The sequence below is a fragment of the Culicoides brevitarsis genome, chromosome 1 (genome assembly GCF_036172545.1).
Source record: "Culicoides brevitarsis isolate CSIRO-B50_1 chromosome 1, AGI_CSIRO_Cbre_v1, whole genome shotgun sequence".
NCBI classification, from domain to species: Eukaryota; Metazoa; Arthropoda; class Insecta; order Diptera; family Ceratopogonidae; genus Culicoides; species Culicoides brevitarsis.
In genome coordinates, this window is record NC_087085.1 from 36322040 (window position 1) to 36345627 (window position 23588).

Consider the following 23588-nt stretch of genomic DNA (forward strand, 5'->3'; position numbering starts at 1 on the left):
TTTAAAAATAAAAAAAAAATTAAATTTTTATCAAAAAAAAAAAATATAATTTTTAAAACATTATTTTATTTTTTTTTAATTTAGATTTTTTATACAAAATTCGAAGCTTTAAAAATTTCCACTAAAAATTAATTTCGATTAAAAATAAAAAAAATAAAATTAAAAAGAATTTTTATTAAAAGGATTAAAAATAAAAATCTCAAATTTTAATGACACATTCCACTTCCGCAAGGAACTCTCACCAAAACGACAAATTTCAAGCATTTCCGATTTTTTTCCAACAAATCCAGAATATTTTGAGAAATCTCTCTATTTTGGCCCATCTTGTAAGTAGCTGCAAATTCCATCGAACGATCTTGTGTCTTTTTCAACAAACAAATTAACTCCTCAAAAAACTCCAAATTTAGCTTAGGGCTCATTTTATCGTTTGTCATCCACAACAAATACAGCCTTGGCAAAGAATCTATCAAACCAAGAAGAGAATTTTGTGAAAATGCCGTGCCCTCGAGCGATAAAACCTCCAATGACGTCAATTTTTGCAACTTTTTCATCTGAATGTCGGTAATTTTGTTGCATCGAATCAACGATAACTGCCTCAAATTCACAAATTTCGCGACCAAATCAATTTTAAAGCATAAATTATCGGTTGTAAAATGAAAATCTTCGAGATTTTCTTCGTTCAGACCATTCAAAAGAGACTCCACGTCTGTCGATTTGACTCCTTTATCGTTTGTCGCGTCAATTTTGAGCCTTTTTAAATGTTGTAAGGCTGAAATTCGATGAATTTTGACGTCAGTAAAGCCAGAAATCGACAAATCCTGAATTTCGGTGACGTTTTCTGTGATAAAATTCATCAACGAGTCGTTGAGCCATTTGCAGTTTTGAATTTCCAACTTTTTCAGTGTCGAGTTATTTTTAAAAACCTTCGTGAAATCAAATTCGTCGAATACGGAGTTTTTGCAGTCTTCGATGCACAAAGTTTTGAGGTTGGAAACTTTTGTCAGAAATTCGTACGTGATTGAAAAGTTCTTCAAAATTGACAATTCTTCCAAATTTTTGACGTCATCGAAGCACGAAACAAACGACTCGCCAAATTGACATTGACGCAACGTGAAAGATTTTAATTTTTTCACGACGAGACTCAAATTTTTGACTGTTCTTGAATTCAAGTCCAGAAATTCCAAAGTTAGTGACTCCAGTTTGACGCAATTTTGTGCGATGCACGAATAAAGTTCAGCAAATTTTTTCACGCGACCTTCAATTCCCATGAAATATTCCAAATTGAGGCAGCAAATGTTGATGGTGAGAGATTTTACGACAGGACCCAAAAATTCGAGGATTTCGTGAACTCGTACCGAGGTCAGTTCCGAAATTGGAATGCTGGAAAAGTTGAAAGTGACGTAATTACGACGATGACGAAGAATGAGGCGATCTAAGCGGGAACAGAGACCACGAAGATGGATAAGTTCCAAAGCGGTGAAGTAGGCGAGAAGATGAAGCAAGCAATCGTCATCCAGACTCATCAAATCGAATGGAATTTTGATGGAATCCACGTGATCTGAAAAAAATTTGTTAATTTTAGAAAAAAAAAATTTGAAAAATTTACAAAAACTTACGCAGTTTTCGCTTTTTGGGAAAAATTGGAGATAAAATGTCACTCATTTTTTATCTGAAATTAAAATTTTTATTAAATAGAAAAAGTTATAAAAGTTATTTTTTTTTAAATTTTACCTTTAAATAATTTTACAGGAAATTTTAAAAAATGTTTTATCAAAGAAGAATGCTTTGATTTAAGAAAATTGTAAAAAAACAGAAAAAAATGTAAAAGACAGATATGACGCCACATTGGTATTTTTTTTAAATGAAATCAATCATTGACGTTTAACACTTTTCTTATCAAAGTAAAGACATATGCCCTTGAAAATTTACTTTCATAGATATTTTGAACAAAAAATCGTTTTTGCAAATTTTTTCAATGTCTATCCGTTACTTATTAAATTTTTAAAAATATAATTTAAAAAAATAAAGAAAAAAATTAAACTAATGAATATTAATATTTTTAATAAAATTTTAAAAAAATAACTAAAAGTTAAATTATATTTAATTTTTTTAAAAATACATTTTAAAATTCATTAATTTTTTTCTTCAATTTTCAATTATTTTTTTTATAATATTTAAAATTAAATAATAAAAAATAATAAATAAATAATAATTTAATTTTATTTAATATAAATAATATAATAAGTAAATATAATATTTTAAAACTTCAAATAAAATTATTGAAATTTATAAAATAAAAATATTTATTTTTTTTAAATCTACATTATAATTAATTAAAAATAATTTAATATTTAAAATTAAAATAAATAAATATTATTATTTTTATATCTAAAAAATAATTAAAAATTAAATTAAATAAAATCAAACTTTTTAAAAATTATTTTCGATTTGGATAATTAATTATTATTAATTTTTAAATTTTAAAAATATTTAAAAATATTATTTTATTAAAAATTATATTTTTTTAATTTCTTCAAAAAATTTAGTAGACATAAAATTTTAAAAATTTTGATTCAAAAATATTTTAATTTCATTTTTAAATAAAAAAAATAAATTTTTTAAAATATTATTTTAATTAAAAAGAAAAAAAATTATAAAAAAAATAAATTAATTTATTTAATCCACAAATGAATAATTTCAAATTTTTAAAGAAAAATTTAACCGAAATGAATTTTAAACCCAAAGAACGGTAAGCATATAAAAATCATTATCTCTCTCTCACACACATTTTATTTACCCTCAACCTTTTCATGCACTTTGAATTCATTTCCAGATCAGTTCTTGTTCAACTCTCGTATTAGCATGTCATGCCGTGTTTTTTGTTTTGATAAAATAAAAAAATTTACGCGATCGACGCCGGTTCATGTTTGTTTATTTATTCAGTGAAGATTTAATTACTCTAATTTTCGAGTAATTAAGAAAATCTGATTTTTAAATTATTCTTTCATTTATTGAATCCGGAATAAAATTAAATTTTTATTAAAAAAATTAAAATATCTCAAGAAAAAAATTTATTAAAAAAATATTGACGACGACGAATTTTACGTCAAAAAAAGTGTTAATCTACGTGCACGTGCTTTAAATGGTAAACATTTGAACTTTTAATTTTTTATGTGTTTTTGTTCTAATATTTCGTACAAAAAAAAAAAATATTACACAACTACGTGACTCCCACGATTATTTTTTTTTCAAATGGGAAGTCGAAATATTACAAAATTCTGTAAATACAAAAAAAAAGTTCTAAAAAAAATATCGACTTGATGTTCGTGCAAAAGTAAAACGCAAGTTTCCAGACACTTTTGACAAGCCATTGAATGCAATTTATTCAAATAATTTACATGAAATGCCATTCTCGCTACACGTTCAGTACAGAGACATGATGCATCTTTTATGATAACAAGCATGATACTCGCTTAAGGATATTTTTTGCGTCTCTCTTTCTTTTTTTTTGTGTAGCTAGACACTATTTGTGATTATTATTATTATGAAGTGTAACGAGAAAAAAAGAGATAGAGGGCAATGAACATGTTCTGGATGATGCAACGGAGGAACACTATGAAACATGACACTGAATAAATATAGCCAGCTAGCTAGTTAGTTACAAAAATGATGCGATGTTGATTTTTTTCTGGAAGAATAGAGAGATTTGAACAACAAAACACACACATGAGTGAGAGAACAAAGAAAAAAGGATTAAAAATGGCACAAAAAAGGCGGAAGATTGACGAGGAACGTGAGTTATGACCAGAAGTGTAGCTACAGAAAATTTTATAAAGGGGCAAAAATTTTTTTTGAACACAATATTTTTAAAATTTCTTTAAAAATTAAAACTTCTTGAGAAATTTTTCTCTAAAAAATTTCGATTTTCTAAAAGAAATTTTTAAAAGTTGTTTTTTTTTTATTAAAATTTTGCCCCTTTAGAATATGATTTTTTAAATTTTTCCCTTAAAAATTGAAATTTTTCAAAAAAAAAAAATTTTTTTTTTCAAAATTTCGATTTTTAAGGGAAAAGTTTCAAAATTTAATGTTCGAGAAAATAAAAAATTCTGAAACTACGCGCCTGGTTGCGTGACTCATGTTCCAGTAATTTATCATCTCCACTTCTTTCATGCGTTCTGACAAAACTGTCACATATCAGACTATAAAATATTACTACTACGAATTCCTTGTCGAAGAACCTTCGTTTTCCTTTCCTGCGTTTGTTCTGGCGATGACATCATCCTCGTCTTTTTATTTTTTTTTTGTTTGCCTGATGTGTATTCAGTTGCATAATGATTTTAATTGATTTTGCAGACGGAAAGAGAAAACACGAAAAAAGGGTGTCTGTGCCGTGTCGTCCCAAGAACGATGTTAGAAATAAAAAAAAACAGAAACTAAATTAATTTTTTTCCGTTTTGTTTTATAAATAAAAATGATGTGCCTGACAGACATGAAAAAAAAGTATCTGGATTTAAATTTCATTAGCAGCACTTTCTTCCATATAGTAAGACGTAAGATTTATAAAAAAAAAACTATTTTCAATTAAGAGATTCAGTTCAAACGTTAATTAATGCCTGAAAATGACGTCAGTGGAGCCAGAAAGTTATTGAACTCGCGCGCATACCGATCCAGATCTACATTTGTCTCGTTGGTGCGTTAGTGCAGTAATAAAGATAAAGGGATATTCTCTCAGTTCGTTCTGTAACAGAAAGGCACGTCAATCAATTTAAATCTGATTTGGTAATTTACTTGTGCACCAATTTTAGTTTCAATTTCTGATTGTGATTATAATTAAGTTTATATTGAGGCGAATGTTTGCGAAAATTTTTTGTGTTCATGTCTGATGATGTGAAAAGTTTGTGTCTCGCACGTTAAAAAAAATTGCGAGATTTTGAAATGAAATTTTTATGATAAAATTTAAAAAAAAACTTTTGAATCTGTTAAAGTTTGAAAGTAAAATTCGTGTCACTTTAAAATTTAACTTGAAGTAGTACAATTTTTTTGACCTGATATGAATATTTTTTATTATTGAGATACTGACGCTTATCTTAGATGCTTTAATAAGATTTTCTTTTTGTTGAATATTCAAAAGTTGCATAACTGCATAATTTCGTCGTTAAATATTTTTAGTTCGATTGGAAAATCAAGGTATTGGATCTTGGATGTAAAATGAATCAGATATTTGAAGGCACAGTCTCTTTTTAGTTTTCTTTGGTTGATATAACATATATATTTGTGGCAAAATTGATCATTGGGACATATGACATGAAATAACAATAGCCTTTTGGAGCACTTTTACTTCAGTAAACTGATGAAATTCGGATATTCGGTAAAGATGAAGCTGAGTTCTTAACTGCTACAAGTAAACTGCTTTTAATCTTTGATATAGAAGAATTGGCTCTTTTTGTTTTCGTTTTGGTTATTTTACTACTGAATCATATCATAAAAGTTCATTCAATCTATTCATAAGACTTGTTTAAAAAGTTTGATGGGCACATCTAATCGATTGTCATTTTGCATAAGGTACTTCGTATTTTTATAACACTTTGGATATGATTTCTTGATCTCTTGGTAAAATTCTCTTGTTTAATTCAATAATGGTCAATATTTTTCAGTATTTTATATGATTTCATATTTTTGCATAAAATATCGAGTCTCTGTAAAAAAAGTATTAAAGTTGTAAGAATTTTCATTTGCTAAAGCTTTAAAATGTTTAAAGCAAACTTTTTTAAAATATATCAATAAAAAAATTCAAAGAAAAATTACCTTTTTTCAAATTCTCGCACTGCATCTCTCCAAAAAAAACTTTAATCTCCTGCGAAACATAAGCTTTTCACATCGCATGGATATTCCCTTTTGGCTCGATAGAATGCATGACGGCAATGTCAAATCGTGTGCAAAAGTTTACCAACTCATTTTGCATTCAATTTTGGTGCATCTTGCTGTTTTGTTTTTTTTTTCTGTATTTAACTTTTTAAAGTAAATACGTTGTTTGCGGTCGCTTTAATCGTGTATTGTTGCTCTTTTTGTTTAGATCTGAAAGATTAAAATGTTTTTTTTTGTGTTATTATGATATTAAAGCTTAAAGTTTTTGTCAAATGAATTTTTTAAAGAGTGTAATTTTTGTTAGTTTTTGTCACGAAAGTGTTTCATTTTTGGTGAAAACTTTCTAAAAAAAAAATCATGCACCAAAAATAGCAATTATTTAAAAAATAAAATTTAACTTTTTAAAATCTGTTAAACGTTTATTTTTAGAAAAAGTACCGAGATTAACCCTCATGATAAATATTTTTTATTATGGCTCATTTGATTTTTTTTTTTGAGTGTTCCCCCTTATTCATATTATTGTAGTATATAGTCAAAAAAATATTGTTACATGCATTAAGTAATACTTCCTATTTTAACACCGTATCAAAAATAACAAGCATTATCATCATGCTTTCTCACGGAACAGAGATAGACCACCGGATAGAACTCTATCTCTGTTTTCTTTTTTTTTGACGACTTCTCTACAAAAGTCATTCATCTTCGGCAAGTAACGTACGGTACACAAAATCCAGACAATTTTCCTTCAACTTGATATTGAGTGGCGGACATGTAGCCGACACAACAACAAACAGCACGAGATATGACAGTTTATCAAAAGACATGCGCTGACTGCGCACTGGAGCTCTGCACATCTCGCATCCATACGATACTTTGTTGTTTGGTACGCGGTGTGCATCGACCACGAAAAAAAAAGTAAAATCATTTGTATTCAGACATTTGTCGGGTGTGTGAATTTCCTTGCTGCTTATTTTGCAAAAAAGAAAAAAGACATTTGGAAAAAGTTCATTAACTAACGAAGCTTAATTAATTAGCGAACAAGACACACGAAGCCCTATAACAAGCCGGAAAAGGGGTATCAGGTATGTCTCGGTGTAATTCGAGGAAAATCTCTGAAGAATTGGTTTTTCCAACAAAAACATTAAATTTTCATACATACGCCTAACAACATAACATTGGATTGGAGAATATTGTGAAATTCTTACATTTTCCAATTAGTTTGGATAAATAAACAAAAGAAACCGATAGGAAGTTGAAGAAAAAAAATTTTACTCTTGTGAAGTGAAATGAAAAATTACCCTCAGACTTCTTTGTTCTGTGTTAAGTGTCCATACAGAAATTTGCCGAAACAGAAAAAAAGTGACATTGCAAAAAAAATCTATTGATAAAAACTTCATTATTTGAACATCACGCCTTGTTTTCTTTTTTCGATTAACGCAAAATGAGAGCAAATTATTAACACATTTTGTGGTACTTTATTGATCGATTCAACATTTCAATTCTGCAACGAAAAAACAAAACTCATACAAAGACAAAGAGAAACCACCCTTGCTGTTTATTATTACAAATGCATTCCCTGAATGTAAAAGTATTTAACGGGAATAGTAGAAAAAAAATAGTCAGGAGGGAAATAAATGTGTAAAGTCCTTTTACCTTTGAGTGTGTGCAATTTCTTTCGCTATCTGTGGGGAAATGAAGGAAACCAGATGGGAAGTTCACGTTGAGTAATAAATTCTAATAAATCTTCGAGAGTGCTTGACAGGAATTTTGAAGTAATGAAGAAATTTGCGGAAGTTTTTGAGTGAAATATATTTCTGAATGGATTCTTGAAGTATTTAAAGAAGGATTTTTTGAAGAATTCTATGAGATAAATTTTTAATTGGTGAATATTTCAACTATTTATGTACTGAAAATTTCGTGAAATTCATAAAATATGAAGAAAAAAAAAGAAAACTAAACCAGAAACCAAAAATGGAATTAAAAATAATGAAATTTTTTAAGATTATGACAGGAACGAAAAAAATTCTTCAGTTAAATTAAAAAAAAAACTTCAAAAAACAAATCTAAATGTTTTGACTTTTTAAGTTAATTTTTAATCGTTTAACTAATTAATTTTAGTTTTATTAAAAAAAATAAATAAAAAACTTAAAAAAAATATTATTTTTTCCCCAAAAATAGTCGAAAAGTAAGAATTTGATAATTAAAATAAATTTAAAAAATAAAATGAATTAATTAAAAAATTTTTAATTAATTTAAATTTAAATTAAATTTTTAAAAAATTTTTAATTAATTCATTTATTTTTTAAATTTATTTTAATTATATCAAATTCTTACTTTTCGACCGTTTTTGGGGAAAAAATAATATTTTTTTAAGTTTTTTATTTATTTATTTTTTAATAAATTTAATTTGACATTATTTACCTCAAGTAAATTCTATAAGTTTTGACTTTCAACTCAAATTTTTAAAATTCTTAATTCCTAAAATTGACTTTAAAATAAACAAAAAGAAAAAAATAATAATCTATCGAGACCTTAAGTTCAAGTGTCTTTTTTCGATTGAAAAAAATATTTAATGAAAGATTTTCAATCGAAGAAATGACACTTGAACTTAGATTATTTTATTTTCAAGTATATTTAAATAAGAAAATTAAAAATAAAAGAAAAATTATTTAAAATTAATGAAAAGTCATAGAATTGAAATTAAAGAAGTAATTTCTTCTATTTTTTTTTCCTTCAAAATGAATTTTTAATTTTTTTTAAAGCAAAACCAAAAATTGACCATGGATTAATTTATATTAATCTCTTCGAGTTTAAGGACCTTTTAAAACAAAAATCAACAGGAAACCCTAAAAAGCGATTAATTTTCATAAATTCAAGTTATTTTAAGTCAATAATCTCATTTATTTTTCCTAATTTTCAAAACCCGGAAAACCAAAAACATTGGTTTTAAAAAATTTCCACATTTCGAGTTAATATAATCCTTAATGAGACCCAAAAATGTCACCAAATACATTGTTATTTATTGTTTTTTCCCGCATCCCAATAAGTCAAGTAAAATAAAATAAAAATAAGTTATAAAAGTAAAGGATATAAAACTTTTACTAATAACAGCTTGTGTCAATAAACCCACGAACGACGCATTTACTAAACCGAATGACTCCAAATAAAAAAAAATTAAGTCCCACACGTTTCAGTCATTAACTGTTGTCTCTTTATCTTCACTCTTTTAGTATTTATTGTCTTTTAGGTACTTAGACATGAATTCTAATAATAAACTTTTATTTTTTTTTATTTTCAGGAAATTTCCAACGAACCATGCGAATAATTTAAGTGAACGAATTTTAGTGAAATTATTATTAAAAAAAAATAATAATTAAAAATTATATGTTAAAAATTTTAACTTAGTGTTCAGAAAAAAAGAAAATAAATAAAAATAATAATCTGAGAAAAAAATTCCAGAAAATTAAAAAACAATAAATCATTGTGCGAGTGTATGTGCTGATAACATATTATACATTATCTCTCAGTAAATTAATTTATAGTTGCATTTTTACAATTGCAACATGAATTAAAGAAGATAATAAAATATTAAAAGCAAGAAAAAAGAAATAAATAAAATAAAAATTATTTGCGACACAATCGAAGCGAGCAAAAAAAAAATATAAAAAAATAATAATAAGGATTAAATACTACAACCGAGAGAACAAATCGTTGGATTATGACTTCCAGACATCTTTAAAATAAACAGTGTTTACGCCTCGACTGTACTCGCCTCGTGTGTAGAATGTAAGTAAAATTTATTATTCTTTCTTATCTGTTTTGTGTTTTTGTGATACTGTGTCGTGCCGTACCTGGGAGAATGAAAGAAAAATACGAAGAATGAATACAGGGAGAATTCTTTGCTCTCAAAACTTGTTTATTTATTTTTATATATCAATGTTTATTATTACTATTATTATTATTAGTATTGTGTATTTGTAATTTAGTGTCATGCCGGTAGATTGTTCGTTCCGTTTGTTCGCGCTAAATGCGCAGAGAACAGACAAAACCAGATTTAGAACGATTTGTTGTGGGTGGTCAGTTAACATTGAATATTCATTAAAGGAAAAGCAAAAAAAAAATAATTGAAAAAAAATTAATTCACACATTTTAATTCAATTAAAAGAAGATTTTATTTTAAAAAATATTTTTTTCTTAATTTTCAAAAATATTTTAATTAAATAATTAATTTTTAAAAATAAATAAAATTTTATAAAAAATTTTAATAAAAAAAAAAAAATTTAAAAAAAAATATTTTTTGATTTGAAAAAAAAATTTTTTTTTGTTATGACAAAATAAATTTAATTTTAATTTTTTTTTAAATATTTTTATCATTTGAAAATGAATTTAATGAAATTTTGTTAATTTTTATATTTTTTTTGTAATTTTTTTTTATTAAATACTTATTTTTTCCTTAAATATTTAATTTAAAAAAATATATATTTTTTTTATTTATTAAATTATTTTTTTATAGATATTTTTTTTTATCAAAAATTTAATTTATTTTTATTTATTATTTTGTCATATCAAAAAACAAAAAATAAAATAAAATAATTTTTATTTTATTAAATTTTGTTAATTTTTAAAAAAAATATATTATTTTATTACTGAAAATAATTAAAAAAAATATATATATAATTAATTGATTCATTATGTAATAATATTTTTTTAAAAATTAAATATTTAAGAAAAAAATAAATATTTAATAAGAAATTTAGAAAAAAAATGATGAAAATTAACAAAATTTCATAAAATTCATTTTTAAGAAAAAAATTAAACGAACACACAATTTTGAACCATTTGGTTAAGTATCAAATATACAAAATAAACAAAAAATTTCCGATGAAGGGCAATTTTATCCCCTAAACTGAACAAAAACGTCCTGCTACATTTATTTTTCTCGTCTGCAGATTATTACCGTCATAATTATTTGTTAGTTTTACTACCATTTGCCTCAATCCAGGACAAGAAAAATATTTTTCTGACATGAATGATTCAATTTGTTCTAATAATTTGCATTTCTATTCATTCAACATTGATTTATTTTATTTTTCAGGTCTTACTATAATTTTATTATTCATAAAAATTTTAAAATTTATTATATTTGTTCTAGACTTTGGTGAACTCCTATAAAAGGGTCCAAGTTTCAATTTAAAATCAAGTAGTATGACTAATTTAATTTTATTTTTCGTGACATTGAACTCTGAAAGAGCCGAAAACTGCCAAAAATGGGCGAAACTTTAAATATAAATCAAAATCGATTGATTTGTTTCTTTTTCTTTAAACTTATCTCAAAATCTATAATTATCATGTGGTTTAGCTTGAGTTCTTTAACCGAACATTCAATATATAAGTTTATTTAATATAAAGGTAGAAACATAAAAGGAGCAAAAAAATCAACAGCTGCTTGGCACACGCTTAAAAATATTTTCTACACCTCGAATAAACTCTACGGAACAAAGTTTAATTTTTTTCCCTTTTGCGTGCGACTAAAAATATAATATATGACTGTGTATGTTATAATCTTTTTTGGCTGATGATTGAAATTGAAAGTATGGTCTGGCATGGGGACAGATTGTATCAAAAAATGGAATATCCTTTCTTAGAAGAACAAAGTTGGAAAGGAAATACGTGAATTTTTTTTGCATGATGTTAAACAATGTTTTTATAAACTTCAACTTTTGTCATATGGTTCATAATTGTAATACAAAAGATTTTAATAAATATAAAAAAAATATCAAGGGTCGGAATTGAATTGAAATTTTTGTTCTCCGATCCTTGATTTTTTTTTATTATTAAAAATTTTTTAACCGGAAGAAAAATAATTAAATTTTGCTCAGTATTATTTTCAAAAAAAAACAAAAAATAATTTTATAAGACATTATCAAAGTTAATTAGCATAACATAAAGAAATTTCATAAATTTAATAAATAAAGAAAGAAAGACTCATTTTTCAAGTCAGTGAGTAGAGTTTGAATCAAAGAGAAGCGCACTTGACGATTGTTTTTGTGAAAATGTTTATGTAATAATGTCAGTTATTTGCAAGACTTGCTGTTATAAAAATGTATCAAGTGACATCTTAATATATATCATTGTCTTTTTTATGTATGTTTATTTTATACAGAAGATTATTTTTGTTTTAATGAACCCTTTTAGACTAACTCGAGAAGAGAATTTGACACATTTATTTATTTTATGTCTTGGTTTTTGTTTTTGAATATTTTTAAGGGAATTTCAATTTAAAATGATATAGAATATAAAATTGTTTTAATAAAAAAATTATCAAAATTTAAAATTATTTTAAATACATTTTTAGAAAAAAAAATATTTAATAGAAATTTAATATCAAATATTATGTAATAAAATATTTAAAAATATATATTAAGAACAAAAAAATAATAAATGGTTAGGTAAAAATAAATAAATATATAAATAAACGAATAATTAAAATTTATTTTTAAAAATAATAATTTAAAAAATTAAAATTAAATTATAAGTAAAAAAATTTAATACAAAAAAATAATAAAATAAATATATAATAAGAAAAAAATAAACTTATTTAAAATTCAGATTTACCAATTTAAAATTTTTAATTAAAAAAAATATTAATTTGAATTAAAAAAGAAAATAAATAATAAATAAAAACTTAAAAAAAATATTTTTAATAGTTAGAATTATTTTTCATTCATTAAATAATAGGTATATTTTTAATTTTTTTATTCTTAATTTTGTTTAATAAAATAAAATAATTTAAAAACATATTTTAAAACATTTTATTGCATATTATTTTTTATTTAACTATTAAATATTAACAATATTTTTAATTTTTTTTTTTAAATAAATTTAAATTTAGATAATTTTTAATCATTTTATATTTTTTTTTTAATTTTTTTTTAACATTTAAAATAAAATAAAATTATTTATTTATTTTTTATTTATTTTTTTTTATTTTTTATTTAATTTTTTTTTATTTTTTATTTAATTTTTTTTTATTCTAAATTTTGTATATTAAAAAGTATAATATTAAAAAAATGTTATAAATAATTTAATTTAATTTTTTTATTAACTTTTTTAATCTAAAATTCTTATCAGTAAATGTTTATTTTTAAATAAAAAGAAAAAAAAATAAATTAAAACAACAAATTAAAACCAAAGCCAATATTAACAACAAAAAGCACGCTTCAAACATCTTAAAAAACCAATAAAAAATAACATTTCAAAATATTTATATTAAAATTACAAATAATAAAATATAATTGGTTTGTTAGGTCATACACACTCCCGGTAACTTGACAATTTCACAGCAAATGGTTGTTGTTTCAGTAAAACAAGCGTATAATAATACAAGTTTTCTACTGCCTTATTAGATCATTTCTAGAATGAAAGCACATTACATAAGCCATAACTAATGCATTTATTTTTAAAAACACTCTCCTGAGTGACATTTCTAACATTTATATAAATAATATTATTATTATTTATTGTTATTAATGCAGTGTTCGTTCACACATTACCTTATTTGACGTTCTATTTTTAAACGCAACATGCACTTTTAAAAATAACTCCAGTTTTAATAAATTCGTTCACAACATGTTTTATTCTAATTTTTCGAAAAATAAATAAAAATAAATTATTTTTACACACACTTCATGTGGATGCATATGAGGGCAAACTGTATCAACTCTCAATAAAATCTGTGCCTTTTTTTTAATACAAAACGCTTGTAACAAGTAACAACAATATGTTCAATGATTCCCCTTTATTCTTATGTAAACTTTTGTATTGGAAATGTTCCTTTTTTATATAACAACAAAGTAAAAAAGAAGAATTTTTTCTAAACAAACGGCAATAATGTGGTGTGAAATTCGAGATATTAATGAATGAAATGGAGCATTTTTGACATTTAAAAAAAAAATTAAAAGTGAAGATGAAATTTTTTAATTTTTTTCTTAAATATAATAAATTAACCACGAAATCACGAAAGCAGAAAAAAATAAAAAAAAAATAAATAAGGAAAAAAAAGTAAATAAACATTACGGACCGTTTATATTAATGGCCTTGTTGAGCGATTTGAAACAATTTTTCTGTTTCTCTCAATTCCGGCTTTAAATTTTATTTTTTTCTCTATTTATTTAACAAATTACTCATACGACTTCTCCTTCAAAAAGTTTGACTCAACTTCTTCAAATATTATTAGAATGAATAATTTTACTTAGTTTATCTCGAGTCTTGAGTAAATTGGCTCAATGATCAACTCGGAATAAATTAAAGTAAATTTTCTGCAAGAAATTTAACGCCCATAAAAGATCAAAAGCACGTCACAAACCAACGCACACAGAAAAAAAACACAGATTAACAAATGATATTGATGATTTTGATTAATGATTGGGTGAAAGACGACACGATCAGAAAATCTGCATGAATAAAATATTTCATTGCACGTACTTCGATATCAGTTTCGATGCATTTTTGTTACTGCATCACATTCCATTGACTGCATCAAATGCATTTCATGTCGGCTGGAATTTCATTGGAAATGTTAAAAAATTCTCTCCAAGTTTTTTTTTTCTCTCTTTTTTTATGCTTACCATCCTCGACGAAACCGGTCTAAATTGAAATATTTTTAATGAAAAAAAATATATTACAGCTGTTTTTGTTGTTATGTACTCGTCCGTATCAATTTCGGGGGCTTTTACGTTAAATAGGTGACAATATCACAATAACGCTAATTACGACATACAATGCGAGACAATAAAAGTGAATTTTTAATGCATTCTGTCGGTTGGCTAGTTTGTTATCTATTTACTGGTTTTTATTTTAAATGTAGTTTTATGGGTGACATATGGTCTAAGAATTTTATTTTTATTTAGCATTGGCAAATTTTTTATTATTTTAATTTGTTTTTTTATTTTACATTTAATTTATTTAAAATTATTAAATTAATGTTTATTAATATTTTAATTAAATTTATTAACTTTTTTTTTATTTATATTTAAATTTCTATTGATTCCATTTAAATTAAATTATTTTATAAAATTTTTGAATTTAATTTAAATAAAATTAATTAAAAATTATTTTATTATTTTTCTTAATTAAATTGTTTTAATATAATTTTTAAATAAATTTTAATTAATTTTATTTAATTTAATTTTTTTTAAATAAATCATATATTTATTATGAAAAAGAAATAATATTTAATGAACTAAAGTTTTGAAATATTTTTTAAAAATTAATTTAAAATAACTTAAATTAAATTTAATGAAATTATTATAAAAATATATTAATTTAATTTAATTAAAGTTACATTTATTAAAAAATTAATTTAATTAATTAAATTAAATTAAAATTAAATAATTTTTAATAAAATATGTTTTTTCATTAAATTTAATATTTTTTTTATTTATTATAACTTTTATTTGTTTTACTTAATTTTTTTTTTGCAAAATTTGTCGCATTACCTCAAAATAAAAAAAAATTATTTCCGATTTTTTGCGGTTAAATTTTTTCTGTGTTGAAATTTCGTTATATAATTTTTAATGAGACGAATCAAGTAAAAAATGTAATAAAACAACAAAAAGAAAGTGAAATAAAAAAAAAACCAGAAACAATACACAATACAAATAAGAATATATCTTCTTTTGCTGAGCTTATTTATTGTTTTTGGAGTAAATTATTGGTTATAGTTGTGTGGCAACGTCTGGCTTAATTATTATACAATAACGGAATAATGTTATTTAATATAATATTAATAACTAGTTGTATCGGGAAATGATACTCAAAACATTTCTTTTTTTATTTGAATTTTTAATCTCTTTATTTATATTTTTTTCTAAAATATTTTTTTTTATACAAATTTAGCAAAATATCAGATTATAAGCTTACTGTTTTTTTATTGTTTGGAGGTGTTTTTAATAAAAAAGGCAAAAAATCAAGACATCAAATTGTTTTTGCAGACAAACGATTAAGATATCAGCACAAAAAATGTCAAATAAATCCAAAATGATACTTACAATAAAAAGAGTGAAAGTATGATACCTACTTTTGTGAAGTGCTGGATTGAATACTTGCTAAGTAAGTGACCATTTAAGTGGGCATAAAATGTTTACAACTCCCACATTTCTTGTGACAATGATATGTTTACCCAAGTTAAGAAGAATAACGGAAAATTTTTATGTTATCATCAATTTTGTTATTCTTATTATTACCATTTGTTTGTTCTTGATTTACTACTAATTTTTGATGATAATGGAGTGTTTTGTCATTTTTATGATTATTTTAAAAGCTGGGAGTGAATTGATACCATTTAAAGATTTTTTTGAGCTCAGCGTGAGAATAATTTTTTCAAAAAAAAAAAAATAAAAAATAAAAAAAAAGAAATAAATAAAAATTTTTCTTTAATTTTTTTAAAATGTTTACTGGGATAAAAATTTCAAATGTTAAATAGGTCAAAATTTTATTACTTATTTTGTATCAAAAGTTAATAATAAGAAATCGTGTAAAATGGAAAGTATATTGTAGGTCAAATTTTTCAAATATTCAATGGGCAAAAATTTTAATATGTGCACTGGGTCGAAAAGTTAAATTGTTCATAACAGGTTAAAATTTTAATTGTTATTGAATAAAAAAAATTTAAATTAATTTTGAACTTAATGAAAAATAATTTGTATATCAATTTTTTTGAATATGCATTAGGTAAAATTTTTAAAATGTGCATTGGGCAAAAACATTCAAAACATTTTAAATATATGGAAAATTTTCTGATACGCTTGTAATTTTTTTTTTAATTTTCCATGACTATTAATAACTAAATAATGACTTCCGTCTAAATAATTATCAAAAAAAAAAAAATCAAAATCAGTTCAAAATAAACCATGCGACTAACGAGTCATTTTGTAATATTTTTTACTTTATTCGCATTTTGTCATTCTGGGCGTTTCATGAAAGTTTCCATGAAATCTATGAAATGTGAAACCCCAGATCCATCAGTCTACAACGGATCTTTTTCCGTTTGTCGATTACGCGCTACCCGAGATGGCACCGGCCTTACTTCCATGATTTACAACTTTCGGAAGCCAGCAAATGATATTTGGATGGAAGTTAGGCCATTCTTTAAGTACGGAACAATTTTTCGCCCTTGGCATCCGGGAGTCAAAGCAGACGTTTGTAGCTTTGAAAAGAGTATAAAAGATGTTCCTTTGGTTGGTCAGTTGTTAAAAACATCTATAGATGAGAATATTCCTGGATTATTGCACAAATGTCCGTATCGCGGCGAAGAAGGTTTCCGCAATATTAGTGTTGATAAAACTGCGAGCACAATGTTTCCGCAAATTATCCCGAAAGGCGAATATAAAATTGTGTTTCGAGGGTTCACAAAGGACAATCAAACGTTTGCTATAGCTTATTTGAATTTTCTGTTGGATTCAGTTGATCCATTGAAATCAATGCAAATGGGAAGGAAATAAATTTTAGAAGAAGAATTTCAATTTTAAATTTAAAAAAATTGATTTTAAAAAAAATATTTGAAAAAAATTAATTATTAAAAAATTATTGATTAATTAATAAAAAAAAAAATTAAAATTAATTAAAAATATTTAAATAAATTTTAAAATATAAAAATTACAAAAAAAATTTCCTTAAAAGTTTGAATTTTTTATCGATTTTTGCTTAATTTTTATCAAATTTTTTAAAATAATATAAAAGAATTTTTATTTAATTTTTTTTTTTAAATAAAACATGAAAAATAAATAAAAAAAATAATAATAAATAAATAAATTTAAAAAATAAAAAAAATTCTTACATTTTGTACAGCCACGATATAATTGGTGACACAAAAATTCTCGAAACTTATGCAAATTCCTGTTAAAAAGTGAAACTTTACAAGCAAATGTCGATAAAATAAACAAACAAACCACAAATATTCTTTGTTCTTCCTGTCATACCGCATAAATTTTTGTCATGTCAATTTATTCAAATTTTTGCTTTCATTTCAACTTTTCACCAGTAAGTGGTCAGACGAGACAAACAAAAGCCAATAAACACAATACAAAACTATTTATTCATAATTTTACGTTTTTACACTGACATCCGTTCCTTTCTGTAATTTATTGATGACAATTATGCGTTGACCATTATCAGGCAGTTTGTTGTGGTTTTTTTCTTTCTTTCTTTAGTTTTATTTTAATGATAATGGACTGTGCATTTAAACACTTGTAAATTTCATTTTTAAACGACTAAAGTAGCGTTTGGACAATTGACGTGAACGAATAATTACGTATTCAGGGCGAGTTTGCGCATGATAAGCATAAGTGAGAGTCGAGAATGTAGAGAAAAGTAGGTCTAGTTTGCGAATTCGACGTCATTTTGGGAAGGTCGTTGGCATTTGAAAGAGGATTTGGTATGAAATTCCCAATAAAAAAGAATAATTTATTAAAAAATAAAACAAAAAATTGTCAAAATCTCAAATTAAAGTGGTTCGTGTTTACGCTTCATAGGCGACAGTCTTGGTTTTTGTGACAACTCCTGCACGGTTGTTATTTAAAAAGCCATTTACTGCACGTAATGTCGAAATTGGGATCTAAAAAATAAAAAAAAATTATTAGAGTTAAATTTTTAACATAAAATTAATTAAATAATTTAAAAAAAAAATTAATTAAAAAACTAAAATAAAAAAAAGTAAAAAAATAAATTTAATTTCAAAATTAGAAAAAAAAATTAATTAAAATTTTAAAAAAAATTATTAAAAAAAATTATAAGAAAATATATTTGAAGTAAAAAAAAAATGAAACTAAAAAAAATTTTAAAATATTTTTAAAGTTTAAAATTAAATTTTAAAATAATTTTTAAATTTTTTTAAATAAAAAATTTTTAAATTAAATTAATTAATTAAATTATTTATTTTTTTAAATAAAAATTTTTTTTTATATTGAAATAATAAATTTAATTAAAAATATTAATTTTATAAAAAAATAAAATAAAAAAATTTAAATTTCAAAAATAAATTTAATTTAATTTAAAAAAATTAATATAATTTTTTTAAAATTTATTTTTTAATTTAAATTTTTTAATCAATTAATTTTAATTTAAAAGAAAAAAAAATTAATACTTACGTTGAAAATATCATCAAAGAAAGATCCTCCAGTGTTCACAGTTTTTGTATAAGTAACTCCTCCAGCAGCAGGTCCAGCTTGTGCTCCAACAGCTCCTGCAGCAAAGTTGTTACGATGATGCAATTTGACCTTTAAATTAACAAAAATTAATATTTTTCACAAAATTCAATTAAAAAACAAGCAAAAAACAGGAAGCGTTTCAAAATCTACTTTCTACAAGACTACAAGTTCTAAAAAAACAAAGAAAAGCCCCAAAAGCTAAACACACAAGCCAAACAAATGTCTAACCTCCTTTTGTGTGTGATGAATTGGAGCTGCGTAAGTTTTCTCAACAATTACTTGTTGATCTCCGGGATAGTGATTTCCGCCGAATTGCGCTCCCAAATTGGAAAAGAAGCCAAAATCGAGGAAATTTTTATAATCGAATTCTGGCTCTTCATGAACAACTTCCTTTTGGTTTATCAAGGAAAAAAATTATAAAAAATGAAAATTTTTGGAAATTTACCTTCTTTACCTTGTGCGGGCGAACATAAGTTTTTTCCTTGTGAACAACCTTTTTCTTCACAACTGGCGTGGCAACTTCATCAGCGAATCTCGTGTCAATTACGGAATCTGCTTGAGCATTCACAGTTCCTGACGAGACGCCTCCGCTTGGATATTGCACGCTGTGAATTTCCTTGACGGCATTTCCTTGTCCGAGTTTGACAGTTTTTTTGCTGACGCCTTGCGCATGAGCTTCAGCACCGCTTCCGCCTGCAGGTCCGAATTCGTCAACTTTTCCGCCCAATGCAGCGGAGGCGCCTTGTCCAAAACCATCAGTAGCACCCGCATACAAACCGCCAGCTGTGCGCCCATTATTTCCGGCGACAGTTCCGCCCAAACCGGCGCCCGCTTTTTGTCCGAAGGGAGTTCCTGCACTCGCAGAAAGTCCTCCGTGCGCAGCATTTCCCGTGAGAAGGCCTCCTAAGCCGGCTTCAGCGTGATATCCGGCGAAATTTACGCCGATTTTGCCGTTGTCGAATGTGATGAACTGAAAAAAAATTAAAAAAATTTATTTAAAAAAAAGGAAAAAATAATTTTATTGAAGTTAGAAGCTAAAAAAATTTTTCGCATAAAATTTTTAATTTTGAAGTTCAAGGTCAAACATAAAATAATAAATTTTTACATATTTTATTACATTTGTAACTCTTGAGCCAAAATAAATAAAGACCTTTAAAAAAATGCGTTAATTGAAGTCACGATCTCACGCATTAATGCACAAACTTGACCGTTCAACCTATTTCAAATCTTTTTTTAGGTTCAGAAAATTTTTTGTTACAACTATTTTAATCGTAAGTGTGCAATTATTCACTATTTCAATTAAAATTATACAAAATCATTGAAGAGTTGAACGAAGTGAACATGTAATTATATTAGATATCTTCTTAGTAAATTTTTTTTTGTTACATAAGAGATTTTTTTCTCATCATGAGATTGTGCTTTATTGGGTTTTTTTTTATTTTTTTCTTCTTAAAAGAGCTAAGGTTCACTTTTATTTTTTATAAAAAAAAAAATATTTATTTAATTCAAGTAAATTATTTTTTATGTTAAATTAATTTTTAATTTATTTACAATTTTAATTTAAATTAAAATAATTTCACATAAAAAATAATTTTCACAAAAAATATTATTGATAAATAATTAGAAAAATTATTAAATAAAAAAAATTATTTAAATAAAATAAATTAAATAAATTTAAATTATAAAAAAATTTTAATTAATTTTTATTTTATTTAATTTATTTTTTTTTATTAAATAAAATTTTTAAAAAAAATTAAAAATTTAAAAAATTAATCAAAATTTATAAATAATTTTTTTATGAAATAAATATTAATTAAATTTATTTAAAAATTAATTTTTCGATTTTAAGGATGAAAATGTTTAAATTAAAAAAAAAATAATAAAATCTAAATTCAAATTTTTTTAATATTTTTTTAATTTTTTTTTTAAATTCTCGAATCTAAAAAATTTGTCTGGTAAAAATTAAAATTTTTAAAATAAAATAATTTTTCATATTTTATTACAAATGCCCATAACTTTTATCAGAAAATATAAAATTATTTTTTATTAATAATAATTTTGAAAAAGTTGAAACATTTTTCAAAATTGTATCAGCCTAATTTAATTTAATTAACTAAAAACCTCATTGTTCAAAAAAAAAATCAACTTGCAAGTTAACTTTTACATTAGCAACCACAACCTGTTCTTTTTATTTATTGTTAATTATGATTTGCAACCTAGCCAAACAATACCTTCATAAATCTTTAAACACCATTTTTATTCTAATTACTTTCAATTAGAATAAAAAAGCATTATTTACTATGCTGAATCAATCATCGGAAAAAAACTGCTTAATTAAAATGTACTTAATTAAACATCAAAAAATTACTTATTCCTAAAGTAAAGTAAATATCCGCAATGCATAGCTACTGAACAAAAAAAAAATCCATGACGTATGTAAGTAAGTTCAGTATGCAGGAAATGCTCATGAGATTTGCAGCTTAGATATTTGGCATTGTTCCAGCAGTTTGTCGATGTGTAACGCATAAAGGTCATAAATCAATTAAATGTCTAATAAATAGAAATCGACCTTGATTTTTTGAGTTGCTATCCTAACGAAGTGAATTTTTCAAAAAAAAAAAAAAAAAAAAAAAAAAAAAAAAAAAAATTAAAAATTTTCTAACCTGTGGCATGGAGTTAACATTCACGAACAATAATGCCAAAGCGAAAATTTTATATAAAAACATTTTTTTTATTTTTGTATTTTGCACAAATTTAAATGTAAATCACTGTTAATTCTTCTTCAAATAATTTTTTTTGATTTAAATTCCTCTCTTATTGCACGCGCGCGCGATTTTTTAACACCCGATCTGGTCAATAAGCAAGAATAAACTAACAAAAGTTTTGTGCGATGCGAACGAACAACAACTTACGCGAGCGACAACCAGATAGGCATCTACGACACCATCAAGTTAATCTGCTCGTTGCTACTAGTAGCTCGTCGTATACTATTTTTAATTGTATTTAATACCAGTTTATGAGCGTATTTTACCTGTACTGAAACATGTTCTAGAGTGCCCAAGAACAAAACTTTATACGAGAGTTAATTCTCGTTTTTGCGTTTGATTTAATTCTTTTTTTTTTATTCTTCAGATTTAAATTGCCTGAAAAATATAAAAAAAAGAATTGTTTACTTACGTCAAAGACCGTCATTAACACCGGTTAGTCTTGTATTGAAATGTGTGATCGTGATGATGATGATGAAAAAAAAGACGAATGACCACATTGCAATATTGCAACTTTTCCAAAGATACAAGACTTGATTTCAGGTAAATTTACAAGCCACAGTGGGACTTTCCTGTTTATTGGCCAGTCATAAAATAGGAAAGAAGCAGGTCAATGCATGAATATTGTTCATTTTTTGTGACGTTACAAAGTCACGGCTCAAAGTTCTGTAAAATTTTTCGTGTAAATATCTTCTTACGAAATGTTTGTATATTTTTTAGTATGGGATTATGACAAAAAAGTCTCTTTTATGGCCATTTTACTCGAAGAATAAATAAAAAGTTAAGATCTTGACCTTCACAATGTTATAAGCTGTTAGTTTATGACTGAAATTTTGTATTTAAATTTGTGAGAAAAAATTTGCTTGAATGATCTGTGATATCAAAGATTACGAAATTTATTGTAGATCTGATTAAATTTTAATCATTTAATAAAATGAGTCATGCATTAATTTGTAGTTGCTGTTGTTATACTTCCATGATTACGTACGTCAAGCGTAAGTGAAGTTCGGAAGTGATAGAGACGGAAATGCTTTAGTTTTTTATATTGCAATTAACTGTAGTTACTGGTTAATTAGAATATTTATTAAAAAGCCCTGTATATGGAGTAATTGACGTCTATAGACATGGGATGTGTCACTAATAATTTTCATAACTGGAATTTTTCTTACGCAGTTATTTTCGTAAAAGGAAATTTATTTCCAAGATTTTTTTTTAAAAGGCATTTAAAGTTAGTTTAAAATTTTTGGAAATTTTTATTGACTAACTCAAAGATTTTTTAAACGAGAAATTTTAGTTTTTGTAACCAATTTACTTTCAAGAATCAGATTTAAAATTTCTTGAATCTGAGATAATTGAATGAAAAAAAAAAAATATTTTGAAGACGTAATTGAATTGAGCCTTTGATAAAAAATAGTAAAATAAAGGGAATCTTCCAAATGAATAATAATGTTCTATTTTTCAAAAGCATAAAGCTTGACGGATACAAAATATGTATCCAACGCCTTAAAGGAGTTAAAAAATAACGCGTAAAATAATATTTAATTTGTAAGAAAGAGATACAAATCTCATTGAGTTACAAATATCACTTACTCTACTGGCATGAATCAAAACAAGAAACAACAAGTAAAAAAGGCTGATACAAGTGTTGAAAATATTTTAAATTTCATAAACCTTTAAAAATTTTAAGTTTAAGAATTTTAACCTCAGATCTAATCAAAACAAGTTTTCTTTCTTGTTCTATATATAAGATGTT

The 23588-nt window shown here is 24.4% G+C and overlaps 2 protein-coding genes across 4 annotated transcripts; both read right to left on the reverse strand.

Annotated features, from left to right (window-relative positions):
* Positions 1–155: 155 nt before the first annotated feature.
* Positions 156–1859, reverse strand: LOC134836754 (uncharacterized). The gene is made up of 3 exons (XM_063851962.1): positions 1732–1859; positions 1617–1669; positions 156–1558 (listed from the first exon to the last, which is right to left on the reverse strand). Exons 2-3 carry the CDS (start codon positions 1660–1662, stop codon positions 207–209), a joined length of 1398 nt encoding a protein of 465 aa, XP_063708032.1. The 5' UTR covers positions 1663–1669; positions 1732–1859; the 3' UTR covers positions 156–206.
* Positions 1860–18176: 16317 nt separating this feature from the next.
* LOC134838025 (uncharacterized) lies at positions 18177–21918 on the reverse strand. Of its 3 annotated transcripts, XM_063853462.1 has the most exons (5): positions 21734–21918; positions 19525–20040; positions 19299–19460; positions 19011–19139; positions 18179–18478 (listed from the first exon to the last, which is right to left on the reverse strand). In XM_063853462.1, exons 1-5 carry the CDS (start codon positions 21794–21796, stop codon positions 18383–18385), a joined length of 966 nt encoding a protein of 321 aa, XP_063709532.1. In that variant the 5' UTR covers positions 21797–21918; the 3' UTR covers positions 18179–18382. The 3 variants fall into 3 exon arrangements, with proteins under 3 accessions (XP_063709534.1, XP_063709532.1, XP_063709533.1); XM_063853464.1 differs by lacking the exon at positions 19299–19460 and having other exon boundaries at positions 18177–18478; XM_063853463.1 differs by lacking the exon at positions 19299–19460 and having other exon boundaries at positions 18191–18478; positions 19516–20040.
* Positions 21919–23588: the final 1670 nt, after the last annotated feature.